Source organism: Crassostrea angulata, chromosome 4 (genome assembly GCF_025612915.1).
Source record: "Crassostrea angulata isolate pt1a10 chromosome 4, ASM2561291v2, whole genome shotgun sequence".
Classification (NCBI taxonomy): Eukaryota; Metazoa; Mollusca; class Bivalvia; order Ostreida; family Ostreidae; genus Magallana; species Magallana angulata.
The window spans coordinates 23,694,533-23,715,855 of record NC_069114.1 but is presented as its reverse complement, the minus strand read 5'-3'; the positions used below and the strand labels follow the sequence as shown (position 1 = coordinate 23,715,855).

At 33.6% G+C, this 21,323-nt stretch overlaps 1 protein-coding gene across 16 annotated transcripts in view; it reads left to right on the top strand.

The window, feature by feature from the left end:
• Window positions 1–324: 324 nt before the first annotated feature.
• Window positions 325–21,323, top strand: part of LOC128179612 (serine/threonine-protein kinase 25-like) — a 58,312-nt gene continuing 37,313 nt past the window's right edge. For 15 of the 16 annotated variants that reach the window (XM_052847090.1, XM_052847091.1, XM_052847085.1 and 12 more), the window contains exons 1-4: window positions 325–584; window positions 9,571–9,804; window positions 14,136–14,301; window positions 20,553–20,710. In XM_052847090.1, coding sequence (XP_052703050.1) covers window positions 570–584; window positions 9,571–9,804; window positions 14,136–14,301; window positions 20,553–20,710 — 573 coding nt within the window. In that variant the 5' untranslated portion in view covers window positions 325–569. Of the gene's footprint in view, window positions 598–9,570; window positions 9,805–14,135; window positions 14,302–20,552; window positions 20,711–21,323 lie in introns of all 16 variants that reach the window. The other variant, XM_052847081.1, reaches the window with a different exon arrangement.

Below are 21,323 nucleotides of genomic sequence, written 5' to 3'. Positions count from 1 at the left end.
ACTTATATTACAAAAGTCTTAAAAGCTTCCATACTTTCACGGAATTGTCATTTTGCCATTCTGTAGGTCTTTATGGCTTTCCATACAAGTTCACATTTACCTGAGTGTCAAAGGTTAAATACCGAATATTACTACGCTAAAGATTAAAGTTTTTGAACGATTTACTCAATTATTAACAGTCTTGATAACAATATTAATGTACAAATTAACAAGATAATCTAAATAAATATTTGTTATTTATTCTAGTGCAATAACATCGCTTGCATACTTTCTTTCACAACATATACGCAGCACTATATTGCGTGCTGAACATTGTTGAGAAAACCGGACACACCCTTGAAACAAAATGGCGGAGTATTTTGATGAACTCGACCCTAAAACTAGTTAAAGAGAATAGTTTAACAGCTATGTATTGGAACTTCAAAACCAGGAAATTTTTGCACAAAATATATCACAAGACGCTGGAATGTTAAAAGCCGAGTAAACAAATACAAATTTGAGAACAAGTCATTTGGAAAGTTTTTAACTCTTTAGACGACACTTGCTGTGATCTTATAGTGTCAAACATCATGGCTCAGCAACAGGTAAGAAGGCAAGGTACGCGGATCTGACCCCCGCCTACGACTGTCTGAAACGTTGGAGGTTTTAATCATGGCATTTACATAACTTTTCACAATTTCCGACGTACATGTTACCAAATGAGTTGGATAATCTATTCATTAAAAGAACAGGTGTCCCTTCTTCATGTTCTTTACTGCCTAATTTTTAAAAAAATACCATGAGGATATATGTATTGTTTTTGAATTACAATGAATTGCATTCTTATGCCCATTGAAAACCTAAACTCAATATACATGTATAACAGACACAGATTCTTTTTAAAAACAAATATCCTTATACTGTACTATAGAACATTATGTTACTGAAAGATGCTTGTATAGATAATGGGCAAATGGGTAAAAGGATGAGATGCTGGGACTACTGTAAGGTGATAGTTTTATGATTTAGGTTAAGATATGTGACTTCCTCTCTAATGATTATTCTTGTTATGAAATAACTAAGATGTACACTTGTGTTATGCGTTTTCCAGTAAAATTGACTGAAATTAGAGTCCTTGAATATGGAATGGGATGTGGGGCTTGTTAAAGAATGTATTTTAATTAGAACCTTCAATATACTGTACATTTGAATAGGTAGAGTGCTTTCCATTTGATAAAAATCAGAAATTAGTTTTTTGCAGTAATTCAAATATTCTGTACATAATTGATAGTTTAATCTGGGAGGACTTTGATTTCGATGTTGTTAAAAGCTAATAATTTGATATAAAAATATTTATTATACAGTATACAGTCTTATGAATAATGAATTTGATATTTCATTCAGGGTTCAGGATGATATCCTATTGTATTACAAAATCAAGATTATATTGTACTTTTATTCAAAATTCAGATAAAAAGCCTAACATCAATAATATTGCCCTTATTTCATTAGAAATTATTGTGTTTTTTTAATTGAAAATAAAATTTATTATTGCAATGATGTGTCATCATAGGTCTTATATCCTAACACAAATATTGTAATATGCAAAATTTATATGGAAAATGCTGTAGTGTCTCTGCAACTCTAGGTTTTGAAGTCCCATTAGGCCAACCCGTTTATAGTATAGTTAATTTGTGCATGTGAATTCTACCCATATATGTCATTAACACAATTTCTATTCATCCATACTTATTGTCTTTTAGGATTTTTGTACTCTGTGTTCAAAATTAAATAGATATACAAAATGTATATCTTTATATATACATGTATGTTATAAAGTTCTCTAAGTTATGAAAACATTATGCATGTGTGTAGAGGGCCTTTTAATGTAAATCATTTACACAACAAATCATTCATTAAAACTATTTTAATATTAAAAGCAGTGTATCACTAAAAGAGAATTGTGTAGATATGTTTATATATCTCATTCTTTCATCTTTTCACTGAAAATGATAGTAACAACCAGGGACACAAGGATACTGCTCTTTCTCCATTATCCAACTCATTTGATTAATCTGTAATGATTGATAACACTTGGTTAATATCTATAACAGTAAGAAATTTGAATAATGTTCTTATATTTGTTGCACTCAAGCAAACATAATAACAAACCTGTGTTTTAGTGAAGGAAGCATTGCTCTGCGGGTATACATGTATTGCATTAACTGGTATTATACCTTTTTCCTAATTTAACCATTTGCAAGTTGTTGTAGAGGTATATCTTTTTTGACCCATGCATCAGTCAGTCCTTTTTTTAGGTCACCTGAGTTACTCAGGGGGCCTATTGCTGTTGGTCTTCATCCGACATTGTGTGGCATCTCTAAGATAAGAGGAATCTAAATTGTAAAATTTATTACCATACCACCCCTGTGGGCAGGGCCAAATATTCAAAAAAGGCTAAATTTTCAAAAATCGTTCATGAAATTCATGGTCCCTGGGTCAGGGGTTCAAGCATTGGGGTGGGGCCAATATTGCCATGTAGTGAATGTGTATTACATCTTAAGAAATCTTCTCTACACCCATATATATTTGAGGAAAAAACTAAATGCACGGTTCTAATGTCCATGAAGTCCTCTACCTAAATTGTAAAATTCATGGCCCCTTGGTCAGGGGTTCAGGCCCTTGGGCGGGACCAATTTGGCCATAAAGTGAAAAGTATTTAATCTTAGAAAATCTTCCTCTGTGTTTCCACAGCAGGGGAAGATAAACTGAATGCATGATTATGATGTCCGTGAAGCTGTCTATGTCCAGTATTAAATTCATGATCCATGAGTCAGGGATTCAGGCATTTGGGTAAAGCCAATATGGCCACATAGTGAAAATATATACAATTTAATAAAATTTTCTAATCTACTTTCAGAGTCATTGGAGACCAACTAAAACATATGTATTTTTTCCATAATGTTCTCTTCTTAAATTATGATATTATTGCCCATAAGACAAAGTTCAGGCTTTTTATTTAGGTGTGGTTGTTACAAATTTGGCAATAGCAAACATGAATTTCTTTTAGATCACGAGTTACTCAGGTTACTTATTTTAGTTTGTAAACATTAAAGGGGCATGGTCACGATTTTGGTCAAAAATTATTTTACCTATTTTAATGCTTATAATGCTTCAGTAAGGCATTTTTATAGACAACCAAAATTTGACTGTCATTTGTTGAATTATAAGCGAGTTACAGAGCTTACAATTCCTTGCTGTGTATAAGAAAGCATTTGTTTACGTTTTGAATGTTGAAGTGAAAATTCCACATTTAGACCCAAAATGAAGGTATTTAACGTTAGGAACTGTTTATATATGCTTCAAATGAATAAGAAGAATAAAAAATCAGCTTGAAAGGATATTTTACTGGTATATTGAACCTATGTTAACAAAAACAGGGCTTGACCCTTGTTTACATGACTAAGAATTGTGAGCTCTAGCTGTATCTTGTTTACAACTTAACAACTGACTCTCAAATTTCATTTGATCATTAGAAATGCATTCCTTAAGCATTGTCAATAATAAAAACAGAAAAATAGAATTTGACCGAAATCGTGACCATGCCCCTTTAAATGATAAAAGCGGGGGTAACAGTCAGAGGACTTAGGATTCCAAAATGAATCTTAGAATCCAAACATAAGAGTTAGACTCCCAAACAGGTCCATGCATCTACGGGCTATGGTACTCAGGTGACTGTCAATGCTTGTGGGCCTCTTGTTTTTCAATGCAACCCCCTTTAACTTCTGGATAAAATCTTGTTAAACTTTGTAGTTTGTAGTTGATAAAAACATGTTATATATATTCTGATTCAATTATTCTTCTGAAAAATTGGGCCCTTTAAAGTTTTAAACATAGAATTCTGGCCAATATTAAAATTGCTGCGGTAACTGTTTGTCATTGCAACTCCTATGAAACACCAGAAAAGAATTTCATGAAACTGTGCTTAATATGTAAACAATAAAATGATAATTCATGTGTGTGTGAATTTAAGATATCTTGCATTATAGAAAAAATACATATTAAAAGCAGGTTGCAATTTTTTTTTCAGTGCTTTCTCCCTTCATATATTTATAATGCACAGGTTGCTATTCAGTATGTGCAGCATGATATGTTAAGTTATTTGGGAGAATTTGGCATGTGACCCCACAAATTGTTTTCTTTTATTTTCTTTAATATTACTATGATCCCCATTGAAGATCGAGTTTGATCAAAGATTAAAAAAAATTTGGTGCATTGTCACTGACAGCCATAAGCATGAATGAAATAGGGTACAACTCATTGAAAGTCATGTAGTGTTTGCTGTGACTTCTACATAGTGAAGGTGGTGTGAGTTGTGAATGAAGGTTAGAATGTTCAGTGAGAGGACGAAAACAACTCTGGGTATCTCGGAGTGATGTGATATGTGCCTGTGATATATGCACAGAAAGAAAAGCCCATTCATTTTTGGACTGAGTCACATTAATACTTTTAACTATCAAATTTTTCCCCCAGTTAAAATTTTTCTTAATTCTTAAAAATGATAAGACCTGAAGGTGGAAATTTTTTGCACATATTCCAACATTGTAAACTATGTTAAATTTAGGTAGTGGTGTACTTTATGCTCCTCTCTAGATTGTAAAAAGCAATAAGGAAGTGATTCAGAGGATACGGTTAGATACGGGGCATCTCAGTTACAAGGGTATATGTGCACATAAAACTTTGTGTCAAGTTTCATAAGAATGCAATATTGTTCAACCAAGAGAAATAATTCATACAAGATTAAATTTGCCTTGTTTGTTGTTGCTTTTAATTCACAAATACTGTCTGAAAAAATGTCCATTGCAAGTTTTCAATATACAGTTAAACTCGGATATAGCGAAGTCCTAGGGACCATTAGATTAACTTCGTTATATCTGTAATTCGTAATATCCGAATAACGAATTTGTAATAATAACTATACCAAATTCACTATTAAAATGTTTTCTTTCACCAGATTATGAATTTTGAAAATTGAGACTGAAATAGAAATATATTTTTTTGTTACCTTAAATAATCGTATTGTGAATTGAAAATTTAGTAAGAAAAAAATATTCATTCAAAGTATTATGTTTAATGATAATGCAAACTTTTTAAAATGTAAAGAAATTCATTATAAAAGTGGTAAATGTTGTGATTATTCACCTCTGCGGGACTCAAAATCAGTTCGCTATATCAGTAAATTTGTTAATTCCGAATTCGTTATAACCGTAATATGTTGCAAATATTTGTTAAGAATTTTACCGGGGACTCAAAAAACTACGCTATATCCAAGAATTCACTATATATACATGTTTTTCAATTGATTGTTTATGGTATGGGTAAATGGGGCAAAAATAAATGGGCATGCAATAAATATGTTTAATATGTTTATTATTCCTCAATATGATAATTCTATATATTAACTCATCATCTGAATAGTTTAGACAAGCTGGGATTTATCAGCCTATTTTAGGAAACGCCATTTTTGGGGAATTGGGAAATTTTATCGACAGTTTGATGAAATTGGGGAAAAAGTTTTCTATGTTGAATACATCATAAATTTAGGATGTAGTCCACATAGACCTCTGAACGTGGACAAGCCAAAGAGCTAGACTTTTAAACATATCCAACTTATATAAGATTCCTATATTTGGTCGTTAATAGAAGTCTTTTTTTGAAATAAAAAGCTTAAATAAGAAGAACACAATTTATCAATATCCCTTTATACATATATAAAAAATGGATTGAAAATATATGTTTCTATATTTGAAATAAATCCTAATGCTTAACTTTTACTCAACTATCAATAATAACACGATACATTTACAGAATACCACAGAATTACTTGTCACAGACAGACTAGCGTGCGTTACTCAATTTGTATGCACACACCGCTGCAATTATGAGACTATATCTTTCAAAAAATAATGATTCAATGCTTAAATATTGTATCAAATTTTTTGTATATTAAATTATCATATTGTATCATATGATATTGTTTTATTGTATATTGTATATTATGATATAATATTGTATTATATATTATTGTATTAAATGATATTGTATCATATGATGGTAAGAAATTTATGAATCAGATATGATATGATATTGTATCAAATTTTGTGTATATTATATTATTATATTGTATCCTATGATATTGTTTTATAGTTTATATTTGATACAATATCATATCTTGATATAATTTTATATCATAAAAAACAAAAGCGATGTGTAAGAACAGAAATTTCCAGATTGTGAAAGTGGAACTTACCAGTCACACAGACTGGTAATACATGTACTGTATTTTTCCGACGATTAGTCAGTATTTTTTTTCTCTGAAGCAGAGCACCCAATTTATCGTCGATATTTTCTAATATCATTAGACAAATGTTTTTCTATTGGTTTTGCTGGTAGGACCGATAGTTTTCAGAAACTCTGTAATAAACATATGATTATCAAACAATTCTTTAACAATGATATTGTATCAAACCACACTACAGTATCCATGAATATCCAAGATCATTTACTATGTGAAGCCTCATCTTGGTGATCTTTGTAATCTTTGACTACCTATTTTTCGTTACAAAATTTAATTTCACATCTCGCAACTTGTTGCAAAAAAGGATGTAGCACCACCTATGCATGTGCGTTAAATTATCCCCTCACGAAACTTTTTGCAAAGGGAATAGCATTGCTTTTGTAGTGTTTGTAAATTTGCAAAATTGTGGTCAAAATTTCCCATAATATTAAGAGTGGAACTGGTCCAAGATAGATTCAGAATAGACTTGGATGAATCTTGCGAACATTAATCTGACACTGTGATTTAGTTTCATAGTAATAGCTGCATATCATCTGTAACTCTCCTTACAAAGGACTATGTGCGGTTTTATTAGCTGCAGATCTGTAGCTCTCTGGTTGAAAAAATTCGGATAGACAAACCAGAGAGCTACAGTTCCAAGCGTTGTAAAAACCTCCGATTTACGCCGCCGTTTTTGTGTCGCTCGCTTCGAGAATTATATCCGACTTTAAAAGCATTCAACCGCCTAAAAAATTGGATTTATTAATTAAACATATAGTTTACCCTAACTCTGCTAACTTTGTTTTCCTTTCAATGGTTCACAACGGCCATCCTTCGCCTTGGAATGTCATCGTTTTAAAAAACTCGCCTTATGACAACCATGTTTACCTAGTAGCGAGATCTCGGGTGCGTCGATTTACCCAAATGGACCCAAATGAACCCAAATGGCGATTAAAGTGGAAAACAATTATAATCTAATCCTCATAATTTAGGGAAATTTGGAAAAATAAAAGCCGAAGGTCCAAAACAATAATTAAAATTATTTCAGTATATCTTTAAAAATTGTTTTTGAAAAATAAAGATGAGCATTTTATCTCGATTTGTAAAAGTATATAATGTATGTAATTATATTCAAATAATATAAATATATATATTATATAAAAATAAAAAAACTTTTTAAAATAATTTTAATTATTGTTATGGACCTTCGGCTTTTATTTTTCCAAATTTCCCTAAATTATGAGGATTTTATTATAATTGTTTTCCACTTAAATCGCCATTTGGGTTCATTTGGGTCCATTTGGGTAAATCGACGCACCCGAGATCTCGCTACTAGGTAAACATGGTTGTCATAAGGCGAGTTTTTTAAAACGATGACATTCCAAGGCGAAGGATGGCCGTTGTGAACCATTGAAAGGAAAACAAAGTTAGCAGAGTTAGGGTAAACTATATGTTTAATTAATAAATCCAATTTTTTAGGCGGTTGAATGCTTTTAAAGTCGGATATAATTCCCGAAGCGAGCGACACAAAAACGGCGGCGTAAATCGGAGGTTTTTACAACGCTTGGAACTGTAGCTCTCTGGTTTGTCTATCCGAATTTTTTCAACCAGAGAGCTACAGTTCTGCAGCTACGGTTTTATGCATTTTTTGCCCCCAAAATCAAAGTTTTAGAAAGAGCTTTAAAAATAAGGTGAAAGATAGTTAAAATCATATTTGAAATAAAGGTGTAAAAGGTTATCACCAAAGTGACGTCATAATGTAGAAATGACGTCATGAAGATTGCATTATTTTGAGAAATTGATGTTTTGTAGCGAAATATGGGTGTTTTCCGATGGTTTTTCGACTGGGAAACATCGAGCGCAGGCTTGCTCAAGTACCATTTTTTAGTATAATGTGTATAACAATCTGAAGAAAAACATATGTTAAAATCGTACTTGAGCAGACCTGCGCTCTATACTTCCGAATGCATAATATAGAGCAAAAATGAGAATATTTTCATTTGATTGCAAATTTGCGGGAATTTGGCCATTTAGGTGACGTCATAGATACACAGCGAATGAGCAATGATGACTAAAATCATTATTTAAGTTATAGGCACCCTCTATACAATGATTTGTGAAGATTTTATTTTTATACGATACTATTTAAAAATTGGTTGAAATCGGGGGCAGATATTTGACGATACCGCACATAGTCCTTTGGGTTGACATTTGGCATGCTAAAATTTCTCACCTAGCATTGACTGACTACAGATTGCTAGAATCTACAGCTAAGATTGATTATAAATCATAGATTTGCTTACATGGATCGTCAGATTTAATGTACATGTATGTTACTTAATGTAGCATAGATGGTGTTTCTCTAAAGGGAAAACTACCGGTATTCAACCAAGTAAATGTACCCCCCCCCCCCCCCCCCACACACACACACACACACACAATGTATAGGAATATTATGTTGAACACCCCAGAATTTCCAGAATTTTGGGCTAGGGATATATGTATATATGTATGTATGCTTACTGGTAATATAAGTCCATTTCCTCCATGATATTTCATGTCACTAGGGGATGGATGCTCCACTTAGTGGTGCTCTTGTTTATATGTTAATAATACATTGTATAAACAGTTACTTCTTTTGTCTTTTAATAAGAATTTGCCCATACAAAATATTCAGACCGAGGTTTCTTGACTTTAGACAGAAAAAAACCCATGTTTTTAACTGGATGTTGTTATCTCCCATAATTAATTATAAAATGGACAATTTTAATGTATCAAAACACATGTATAATATTTTCAAGCTATTGCAAATTCTATTTATTGGATTTTTACTTTTTATTACTGGTAGGATTTTTGCACTATTGGTATTTAATTTTAAACAACCTTAGCTTGTCACCCTGTTGCCATTTGGGTGAACTAGGTTAGAGACCAGGTTGTAAGTATTCGCTACTTACAACCTGGTCTCTAACCTAGTTCACAGTGCTTTGTTACATGTAGCATTTAATGTGATATTAAATCAACAATTTTATGATACTGTAAACAAGACTGAGTTGCTAAAGATTTTGTGAGTGAAAAATGGAAGCACTCTGCTGTTGGTCATAGTTAAAGATGATTAATTTTATCATAGCAGCTTGTGTCAATAACAGACAGAAATGAAAATATACAAATTGTTTTTCCTCCAAATTATTTTTTCCTGAATAACTTATAAAAAAAAATCCAACTGTATAAGCTTCACATGATTTATATCATTTCAGCGTGGAATGCAGATTGACCCAGAGATATGCTTCACCAAAATGGACAAGATTGGGAAGGGATCATTTGGGGAGGTGTATAAAGGTCTGGATAATGAAACCAAAAAGGTGGTGGCCATTAAAATAATTGACCTCGAGGAGGCAGAAGACGAGATTGAGGACATCCAACAAGAGATCATGGTCCTCTCCCAGTGTGATAGTCCATATGTCACCAAATACTATGGCTCCTATCTCAAGGTCAGTGGAAATGCTGTGGTCAACAAAGTTTCAACTAAATCTATTCGATAGTTTTATAACAAAAGTTTGCAAAAGCACAATTTCAAGCTACAGGTGAATCTTGATAACTCGAACTTCAGGGGACCATGATTAAACTTCGAGAGATCAAGAGTTTGAGGGATCGAAAGTTTTTAAAAATCTGGAAATTTTTGTTCCGGTCATTTTGGTTCTAAAATTAAAGTAGCCAAGGTCATAGCAGAGCTCTTTATAATCAGTTTTATATCATAGATTATTTTCCATTTTATTAATCTGTTCAGATTGAGCAAATGACTGTAACGTATGTAAGGGGTAATGAGATTGAATTCGAAGTTCTATGCCAGCTTGAAAATTTCAAAGTTATAGGTCAAGGTCAAAGCAAAATTCTTTAAAATTCTTTTAATCCTTTTTTCCACTATTTAAATGGGCCCTTCAAGATGGTCACCATTTTATTGTTGTCTATTGTAGACTATTACAAAAATATGGAGCATAGCCCCTCTATAAAATAAAAGGTATTGAAGTTCTAAAAAACGACACTATTTGGAGGTTTTGATATGCATATCTAATTTAAATCAACATATTTCAAGTATTGATCACACTAAAGGGTTAAAAATCAATCATATGTTAAATATATATTCTTTTCATGAATTTTAGAATAATTAAATGCATCAGAATTGCAGAAATTTTTATTTTACAAGATCTTAAATGTTCTAATATAGGCATTTTACATGCCTTATTCCCCTATCTTGTTAGTATTCACTGTTGATTTAAGACTTGCCGTTGTAACAAATTGTTCACCATTCTTGTTAACCCCTTTGAGGAAAAAGTAAAAGAATTAGGTAGCATGGCACGGGTTGCTTTTTTGAGTCGGCTCGCGAAGCGAGCGAGTCCTTGTTATCATAGCCGTTTTTGCGAAAATTTTGCACTACATTATTCATGCCCTAAAGAAAATAGTGCAAGCATTAACCTCTTTTATTTGCGTGATTGCCAATTTGAAATGGTTAAACATTGTCATCTTTATTTACACATATATTTTTTAAGTTTTTCTCGATGTTTAAAAAACAAAAGCAAAACAAAGCAGTTTTTGTTCAATCTCTGCCCATGCATTCGACAACTTACATGGGGAAAACCTTGTTCCGTATTAATGAATGTAACTATTTGAGAAGTTCGGAATGGAGATGTGCATAAAATCTATTTTTAGAAAAACCCAGTTTGTTTTTATACCCCTGCTCCGAAGGAGAGGGGGTATACTGTTTTATCCTTGTGTGTCCGTCTGTCTGTCTGTCCGTCCGTAACAAAAAATTTCTGTCGCATTTATCTCAGCAACTATTTATCGCAGATGCTTGAAATTATTACACAGTGTTTGTTAAGGCATGCCATATCGTGGGATATATTTTTGTACCAATCAGACGTCAACTTCCTGTTAAATGACGACCTTGCTTATTTTTTAACCAAAATTTCTTCAAAGATTTCTCAGCAACTATTCATCGCAGATGCTTGAAATTTTTACACAATATTTGTGTAGGCATGCAATATCGTGGGATGTATTTTTGTACCAATTGGATGTCAACTTCCTGTTTAATGAGTATTTTGTTTATTTTTAGCCAAAATTTTCAAACAAATTTCCGTCAAAGATTTCTCAGCAACTATTTATCGCAGATGCTTGAAATTTTAACACACTATTTGTTTTGGCATGCCATATACTGGTCGTCATAATGCCTTCAAAATGCATTTTTATACCCCCGCTCCGAAGGAGAGGGGGTATACTGTTTTACCCTTGTGTGTCTGTCTGTCCGTCCGTAACAAAAATTTCTGTCGCATTTATCTCAGCAACTATTTATTGCAGATGCTTGAAATTTTTACACAGTGTTTGTTAAGGCATGCCATATCGTGGGATATATTTTTGTACCAATCAGATGTCAACTTCCTGTTAAATGACAACTTTGCTTATTTTTTAACCAAAATTTTCAAACAAATTTTCGTCAAAGATTTCTCAGCAACTATTTATCGCATATGCTTGAAATTTTTACACAATATTTGTATAGGCGTGCCATATCGTGGGATATATTTTTGTACCAATCAGACGTCAACTTCCTATTAAATGACGACTTTGTTTATTTTAGCAAAAAGAATTCTCAGCAACTGTTTATCGCAGATGCTTGAAATTTTTACACAGTATTTGTATAGGCATGCTATATCGTGGGATGTATTTTTGTACCAATCGGAAGTCAACTTCCTGTTTAATGAGTACTTTGTTTATTTATAGCCAAAATTTTCAAACAAATTTCCGTCAAAGATTTCTCAGCAACTATTTATCGCAGATGCTTGAAATTTTAACACACTACAGCCTACTCCAGATATATTGAAATTCAGGGGACCATGCAAATTATTTCAATATATCCGTATTTCAATATAAGCGAAATTGACTGACGTGAAGCCGCCATTTTTGAAAGTCCAATCCCGATGTAAGCATAGAAAACCAAACCCGAACAAATTCTTTGGTCATCATTTATCTATTACAATGAACAGATTACATGGAACATTAGTCCTTGAAAGTTTGATTAAATATATCCGAAAGTTTTGTAAGTTTCATTTTGTTACTATCTTAAACCTCATCATCATAATCTCCGATCACATTCTTTTACGTTTTAGAAAAAAATCACCAGACTCAAACGCTTCAAATCAGTACTGCTGAACGCTTCTTGTATACCATCGTAAGTGTACACGCAATAAGCTCAAAATCCTTAACTAATTCGAATTTAGGCTTTGTCCTTTCATAGCCATAACTAGTTTGTATTTAGCGTCTAGAGATAAGGTATTTCTTTTCTGTGGGATTTCCATATTACGTCTAGCATCAATACATCCGTATTCGTAAAAAACAAAAAATTCAACAGTAAAAACATTTTACTTTTTAATAGAAGTATAAAAACACACCTGATGAGAACTTTATTCACACCTTTGTATATCAACCGGTCAGTCTGGCATAATTACTGTCACCAACCGTGACGACAGCCGCCAGGGAGTACTTCAATATAACCATTATAAAAACAACTAATTGTCACCTTTGGGGACCGTTCAGTGGCTTCAATATAAGCGATATTTCAAAATAGCCGATTTCATTATATCCGTTAAATCAATGCAAAGAATATGAGAGGCAAAACCTGGGGATTTATTTCTATTTCAAAATAAGCGGAAATTCAAAATAAGCGATTTCAATATAAGTGGAGTAAGCTGTATTTGTTTTGGCATGCCATATTGTGGGATATATTTCTGTACCAAACGGATGCCAGCTTTCTGTTATATGTCGACTTTGCTTATTAGTCCCCTACCGGTTTCACCGGAGGGGACTATAGCTTTCCTCTGCGTCCGTCAGTCTGTCTGTCCGTCCGTCAGTCCGTCTGTCTGTCCCACTTCAGTTTTCCACACTTTTTTTCTTTATGCATTTGAGGAATAATATGAAACTTGCTGAACAGCTTCAAAATGTCAAACTACAGATCAAGTTTACACTTTTGTAGCGTCTGATTGACATATTTTCGAGAAAATTAATTTTTTATATTCCAATTTTTTAATGTTCGGGTTCGTTATCGGGTTCAGAGTGTATTGAATAAACGAGGCCAGTATGTAGTCAGTGATAATATCGTGCGTTACTTGTACCAATCCTTTTATCATATCTAACAAAAAAAATAAATTCTGTAAAATAGTGTTAAACATTGTGTTGTAAATTTAATCGGCAGGTTTTTTTTTTTTGTATTATTATTGCAATCGGGTTCATTGTCGGGTTGGGCTGTTTAACTGTTTGGTTTGATTCGGGGTACAGAAGACGGTAAGAAATGATATTGTGCATAACAGTGCATTGTTTTCACAAATTTTTACCAGCGAATACAGAATAGACTTGGCGAAATTACAGGAGATGAAATAGAGAGTATTACTTCACCTATTTTGTATTTAATTTCTATATCAACCATATAGTTTTAATTTCCTCTGTTCTTTTTTCTCTGATTAAAGCATGATATCTCGTTTACATTTTACAATAGCTCTGAAATAGTTGTGTGCTTGGAAGCTTTCATAGAATAATACAAACCGGTAGGGGACGTGTATTGCTTATGCAATGCTCTTAGAATGCTTGTTTTACATATTCACATCAGAGCGGGGGTATCACTAGTGAGCATTGGCTCACAGATATCTTGTTTGCAAATATTTTAATATAAAATTAAAGTGCTTGGTGAATGTAAAAAAATTTCCAATTTGAAAAAAAGAATAATAATCATAATGCATAATTATATATTAATTCAGTATAATGTATTAATTTTTTGTAGGGATCCAAGTTATGGATTATCATGGAATATTTAGGAGGAGGGTCTGCACTAGATCTAATGAAGGCTGGAGCTTTCTCTGAGAATGATATTGCCATCATCTTACGAGAAATACTTAAAGGACTAGATTATTTACATTCTGAGAGGAAATTGCATAGAGATATCAAAGGTAAATGTATATATATGCCATATGATATTATGGGTAAAGTAAACAAACCAGAAGTACTTTCACTTAGATCATGTAGATTACAAGAAAAGAGAATTTAGGTTGAAAGTTAAAAAATCTTCTAAATGATGTTTTTGTCACAAATTACAGGAATGTGTCTTTTCTGATCAAATTTTGTCTGTTGTTGATTTTGTTGTCTTAGTTGGCAAGCTTATGAACAAACATGATAACAAAATATATCAAATAAAATGCTAGTATGATATTTTGTATCATTTGATGCAAGTGGGTATCAGTATTATACAATAGGGCCAAATTATGTGTTATGTGTTAAATGTGTTATTAATTATGTGTTATTTTTTTTTTTAAATTGTTGAAATTTTCAGGGGCTGTCAACAAATTGACCCAGTATTCCAATATTTATTCAACTTATGTGTAGAGATGTTTGGATTTTTCATAAGACAAAAGAAAAACATTAGATGTATTAAGATGAGAAAAGAAAATTATGCCTATTACAATTTGCAGATGATACAAGCAAAAGCAATCTGGATTTGCGCAAAAATTAATTGCAATACAATTTGCAGTGATACTGGTCTACAATGGACGACAGAACCTTTTACAATTCTTGTAGTAACATATACTGCTAACCTTAAAAACATGGAACTATTGAATTTTGATAATAAACTTAAACTAGTTTAGAAAGAAATTACCGGTAAGGCCACATAAAATTAATTCTCTGGTTCTCAGGCCAAATTTTCCAAAAATAGATGAGGGAGGGAGGCTTTTTTTTTTCTTTTTTATTGGTAAAAAAACAGATGAGGGAGGCTTTTTTTTATCGGAGAAAGAAATTAACTACTTAAAATTTAAAAAACAAGATTTTCTTTATTCAAGCTGCTGTTTTATTATTTAATAAAGGATATCTATTAAATTTTTAAACAGATAAACAAAAACCAATGTATATTTTGAAAATACAGTCCAACTATCAAAATACAACGATGATCTTTAATATTTAAGTCACATTAAAAAACATATAGTCATTTATAGGTGAACTGTTTGTTTTCATTTTTTTCTACTTCTTTGCTGTTGAGCTTTGAACATTCCTCCCTTTCAAGGGGGGCTGTTGTTGTGAAACAATACAATCAGGACACATTGGGTACTTCCTTCTTCTGTATCTGTATCTTGTGTCCCACAGTGATAGCACATTGGGGGAAATACAACAGAGCTGTACATATATCAGGGAGTCTCAATTGGAGATTTGATCTCATAGAAACAATCTCCAACAGAGCACATATACAGGGTGCTTTATTAGGATTATTAGGTTTTAATTCCTGAAGTTCAGGTCTACATAAACACTGATCCAAGTCCAAAGATTTTGGTAAGCAAGGCACTTTCTCGGGCACAAAGTTTAGTAGCACTATATATGACTCTGGGTTTCTGGCAATCTATGCAGGTTACTGTTTATTTCACTGTTTTTGGCAGTCTGAGCAGATAGACAAAATGGAATTTCATGTCTGTTTGCAACTGATTGTGCCCGTTTGATGATAAAGAAGGACAATATTCCTCTGTATAATTGGTTCAAAAAAGCCCACTGAACTCCTTGTAGTCCTCCTTAGTACTCCTTCTTCTCCTTTAATAAATGACAAATTAATCATTTAATACCAAACCACTTTACAAAACGTAAAATGACATATATGATGTTTACTTTAAAATACCTTGCACTGGATCAGGAAAGTTGTGTAACTGGCTAAAGACATCTTTAGGCAATCTTGGGGCCAAACATAAACGACAGTCACTAGGACCACATTTCGTCATAATTAAGAAGTAAGTGTTGAATACATTGATGACACAGAAACGAAGACACCCAGTAATTTTTCTGGGAAGATCCAACTTTCTAAATCGAATTTCATCGATTTCACGCCCTGGTACAGGTCTAACAAAGAACATCCATCGGGTAAACCTTCAATAATAGTCCACGGTAGAATTAAAAGGGTTCCATGGCGGATACAAATCGGAACAGCAGACATTTCATTCGTTATAAGTCCAAAATTTCCATCGACCCCATTTTCACAAGTATCATCTATATCATCGGGAGGTTTGGAACATTAAGTTTTTACTTACGAAAGGAAGCGACTTAATGATTAAGACTACACCGGAAGCTGCGAAATAGAAGCGAAAGTAAAACTATATGCAAACCGAAAGCGAAAACTTTTTTTTCCCGGAAAGGTTTCCGCATTATCAACTTTTTATTTTATTGAAAATGCAATAAAATTTGCAATGCGGCACCCTCAAAACGGATGCGCGCGGGCCTGAGAACCGTAATTTCAATTTTATTTAGCCTAATCGCTGGTCGAAAAGAAATATTTCAGCATTGAGAAAAATTTCAGTTGTGAAAAGTTTACTTTTATCAAAATCCACACATTTATTCATTTCTCTTCCAAAACATAGTTAGGGCCCCGCAAGGATTTGCGGGTGCCCTATAGTAATCACTCTGTCCGTCCGTCCTTCTGTCCGTCCGTCTGTCACTCTTCCGTCCACAAATTTCCTGTTTTTTTCTAATAACTTTTTTTATGGTTGCCCAATCAAGTTCAAATTTGGTATGGTAGTTCAGTAGGCAGAAATACATATTTTGATGCTAAGTTTGGTTCTCTATGTCTTCTGGTTTGGAGCTGGGGTGGTGGGGTAGATTCCTAACTATGCATAAGAAGAATGGGCAAAGAGAGATAACTGCTGAGAATGAATGGGCAAAGAGAGATAACTGCTGAGAATGTTACCATTGTATACATGGAAGGCTGTGCAATATTTGTCCTTTGGGATTAATTAACCTTCCACAGGAAGAAAATCCTAAGCTTTATCTCTATCTGTCACATTGAGATTAATTACTGCACTGCCTGTGTCTGCAAATGAACTTTGTTTTGAAGTTAAGGTCAATTTTGAATGATGTGTAGTATTGTGTACATTCTTTGAAATATGGATTTAAAATATAATATTCATATTTTATTTTGGTTAAAATACTGTACACAATGATTTATAATAATTTATTGAATAGAGGCAAAGCCTAGGTATCATTGCATTGGTCTCAATTCTTTGTTTTTTTAACAAATTTTATTTCATCCCATGTTAACCCACTTTATCCCGTGGATATAACTCATTGGATATTTTTGTGATATCCCACAGTTGTGACTTTACAATGGGATTTGCCTAGGCATAATGAAGTAAAATAATGTAGATTTTATAAACAGTATAAACATTGATTGCGGTGTATAAAACATGGGATAAATAGAATCTCATATGATTTGTAGTATAATATGATTTTTATCCAACTTGTGTGTTTTATTCCCTCACTAAGGCTCAAGAAAAAAACACTTTAATTGTTGGATGAAAATCATATCCAACTACAAATCACTAGATCCTATATATTCCAGTTCTTTACATCTTCTACCGGGCATTTATTTTTCATCATTGTTGATATAAAGAGGATGGAATTCAAAGTTTTTTTCACTTCTCTATATTAATTGTCATAGCGGGGCCCTTCCTGACTGGTCAGTTTTCTAGTTCTCAATGGATACAGCAATTTGAAAAACTCTGTATAATTTTATTTGGGGAAATAAAATAGGTAAAAATATCATTAAAACAACATGGGTTAGGAGACTTTAAACAACTAACTCAAGCTGGATAGGTATTTTTTTAGCTCACCTGAGCTGAAAGCTCAAGTGAGCTTTTCTCACGTCACATTTTGTCTGTTGTCTGTCTGTAAACTTTTCACATTTTTAACATCTTCTCAAGAACCACTGGGCCATTTTCAACCAAACTTGGCACAAAGCATTCTTAGCCTAAGGGGATTCAAAGTTGTGAAAATTAAGGATCATGCCCTTTTGCAAAGGTAGATAACTAGGAATTTATGAAAATTTTCGAGAAATTTTCAAAAATCTTCTTCTCATAAACCATAAGACCAGGAAAGCTGACACTTGTGTGAAAGCATTCTCAGGTAGAATAGATTTAAGGTTGTGAAAATCATGATCCCCAGGGGTGGGTTATGGCCACAATGGGGGGGGGGGGGGGGTCAAAGTTTAACAGGAATATACAGAGTAAATCTATAAAAATCTTCTTCTCAGAAACTAATCAGCCAGGAAAGCTGACACTTGTGTGGAAGCATCCTCAGGTAGTGTAAATTCAAAGTTCTGAAAATCATGACCCCCGTGGGTAGGGTGGGGCCACAATGGGGGGTCGAAGTTTTACATAGGAATATATTGAGTAAATCTTTAAAAATCTTCTTCTCAGAAACTAATCGGCCAGGAAAACTGAACTTGTATGAAAGCATCCTCAGGTAGTGTAGATTCAAAGTTGTGAAAATCATGACCCCCGGGGGTAGTTTGGGGCCACAATTGGGGGTCGAAATTTTACTTTGGAATATACAGAGTAAATCTTTAAAAATCTTCTTCTCAGAAACTAATAAGCCAGGAAAACAGAAACTTGTATGAAAGCATCCTCAGGTTGTGTAGATTCAAAGTTGTGAAAATCATGACCCCCAGGGGTAGGTTAGGGCCACAATGGGGGGGGGGGGGGTTGTAGTTTAACATAGGAATATATAGGGTAAATCTTTAAAAATCTTCTTCTCAGAAACTAATCAGCCAGGAAAGCTGAAACTTATGTGGAGGCATCCTCAGGTAGTGTAGATACAAAGTTGTGAAAATCATGATCCCCAGGGGTAGGGTGGGGCCACAATGGGGGGTCAAAGTTTAACAAAGGAATATATAGAATCTTCTTCTCAGAAACTAATCAACCAGATGATTCTTTATAATTGTAAAGACTTTGGCTCCAGGACAATTCTTTAGCCTCACGAGAAGGTTCAGAGTTTGATGTAGCTTTATATCCCATATATAAACTATTGTTGAGGATCTTTTTGAGAACTGCAATACTCAACATATGATATGACTATAAAATCATCCTGTTAGAAAAGGGACTAGTGATTATAAACATAAGAATATCCAGGAGGAAAATGGATTTTATTGATACAGGATCTACATGTACATTGTCCAGATAGTTTGTATTATGACTCCATTGAGCTGATTTTATCATACCTATTGTTCCTCAGGTGAGCAATGTGGCCATGGGCCTCTTGTTTGTAAATGGCAGTGATATTGATTTTATTATAACTTGCATAGTTTTTAGGAATTTCAGCTGACCATGTTATAATGAATTTGCTTAAAGATTTCTTATGAACGCTTTAGTGTAGATTGAATTATGGTTTTAATGAAGTTTTTTCTATGGTTCCTTGAAATTCACTATAAACGATTTTTGCTGTACTTATGTCATTGCTTTTTAGCTCACCTGAGCTGAAAGCTCAAGTGAGCTTTTCTGATCACATTTTGTCTGTCGTCCATCTGTCCGTAAACTTTTCACATTTTCAACATCTCCTCAAGAACTACTGGGCCATTTTCAACCAAACTTGGCACTAATAATCCTTAGGCAAAGGGGGTTTAAAGCTGTGAAAATTAGGGGCCACACCCTTTTTCAAGGGGAGATAATTAGAAATTAATGAAAAATTTCTCAAAAATCTTCTTCTCAAGAACCATTGAGTCAGGAAAGCTGACACTTCTGTGGAAGCATCCTCAGGTAGTGTAAATTCTAAGTTGTGAAAATCATGACCCCTGGGGGTAGGTTGGGGCCATAATGGGGGGGTGGTCGAAGTTTTACGTAGGAATATATAGAGTAAATCTTTAAAAATCTTCTTCTCAAAAATTAATCAGCCAGGAAAGCTGAAACATGTTAGGAAGCATGCTCAGGTACTGTAGATTCAAAGTTGTGAAAATCATGACCCCTGGGGGGTAAGTCGGGCCACAATGGGGGTCGAAGTTTTACATAGGAATATATTGAGTAAATCTTTGAAATGACTCCATTTATCTGATTTTATCATACTTATTGTTCCTCAGGTAAGTGATGTGGCCAATGGGCCTCTTGTCTTGTCTAAATCTTACTATTTAACAAACTCAGCAATCAAGTAAAGATAAGTAAGTTAAATTGACTTGCAGATTGAGAGTCTTGAATTTTTTATTTGTTTTGAAACCTCTAAAACTTTAGAGGCATGTAAAAAGACATTTGTAGTGAGTATTATTTTGGTATCGATGTATGTAAAATGTGTTGATATAAAATGCATGCAGAGGTGAGGTAAAGTATCCCAACAGTATATCTTAAATATAAAAAAATAACGAAAGTGGTGAATTATGATTATGATAAACACAATTGAATTTTCTTTCTAGCTGCTAATGTGTTGCTATCAGAGATGGGAGATGTCAAACTGGCAGACTTCGGAGTTGCAGGACAACTAACTAATACAACAAACAAAAGAAACACATTTGTTGGGACACCTTTCTGGATGGCACCCGAGGTCATCAAACAATCTGCTTATGACACCAAGGTAATTGCATGTAGCAATCCATTCCTAAAAAAGTTTTCCATAAACATTGACAATGTTTCTGAAGGTTTCTAGCTCACCTGAGCCGCAGGCTGTAATATCTAAGCCTTATATATATATATAGTAGATTTAATTCTGTTCAAACCATCAATCTGGTGGGTCAAAAAGTGGCCCAAATGTTGGTTGATTAATGGCGTGACGTGGCGTCGGTAGCCGAGTGGTTAAGGTGCAGGACTCATGACTGAAAGTTGTGGGTTCGAATCCTGGCCGCGGCAAGTCGACGTTGTGTCCTTGGGAAAGACACTTTACATGTATTTCCTCACTCCACCCAAGTGTAAAATGGGTACCTGGCTATAGACAGTGAAAGATACTGTCGGAATGTGAGTGTTTGAGCGCCTTAACGGCTGCCGCACTGAGAAGGCTCTGGAATGCTTTAAGGTCTGCTGGGGTTATAATTGTAAAGCACTTTGAGAAATGCTTCGGCAATTTTAAAAGGGCTTTATAAAAACTTGCAATTATAATTAATTATTATTAAGTTTATGAAAGAAAATTTCGGGAGGGAATCATTATTGGCTGTTAACAATTCATAGATCATCTGAGTCATTTGGATGACTTA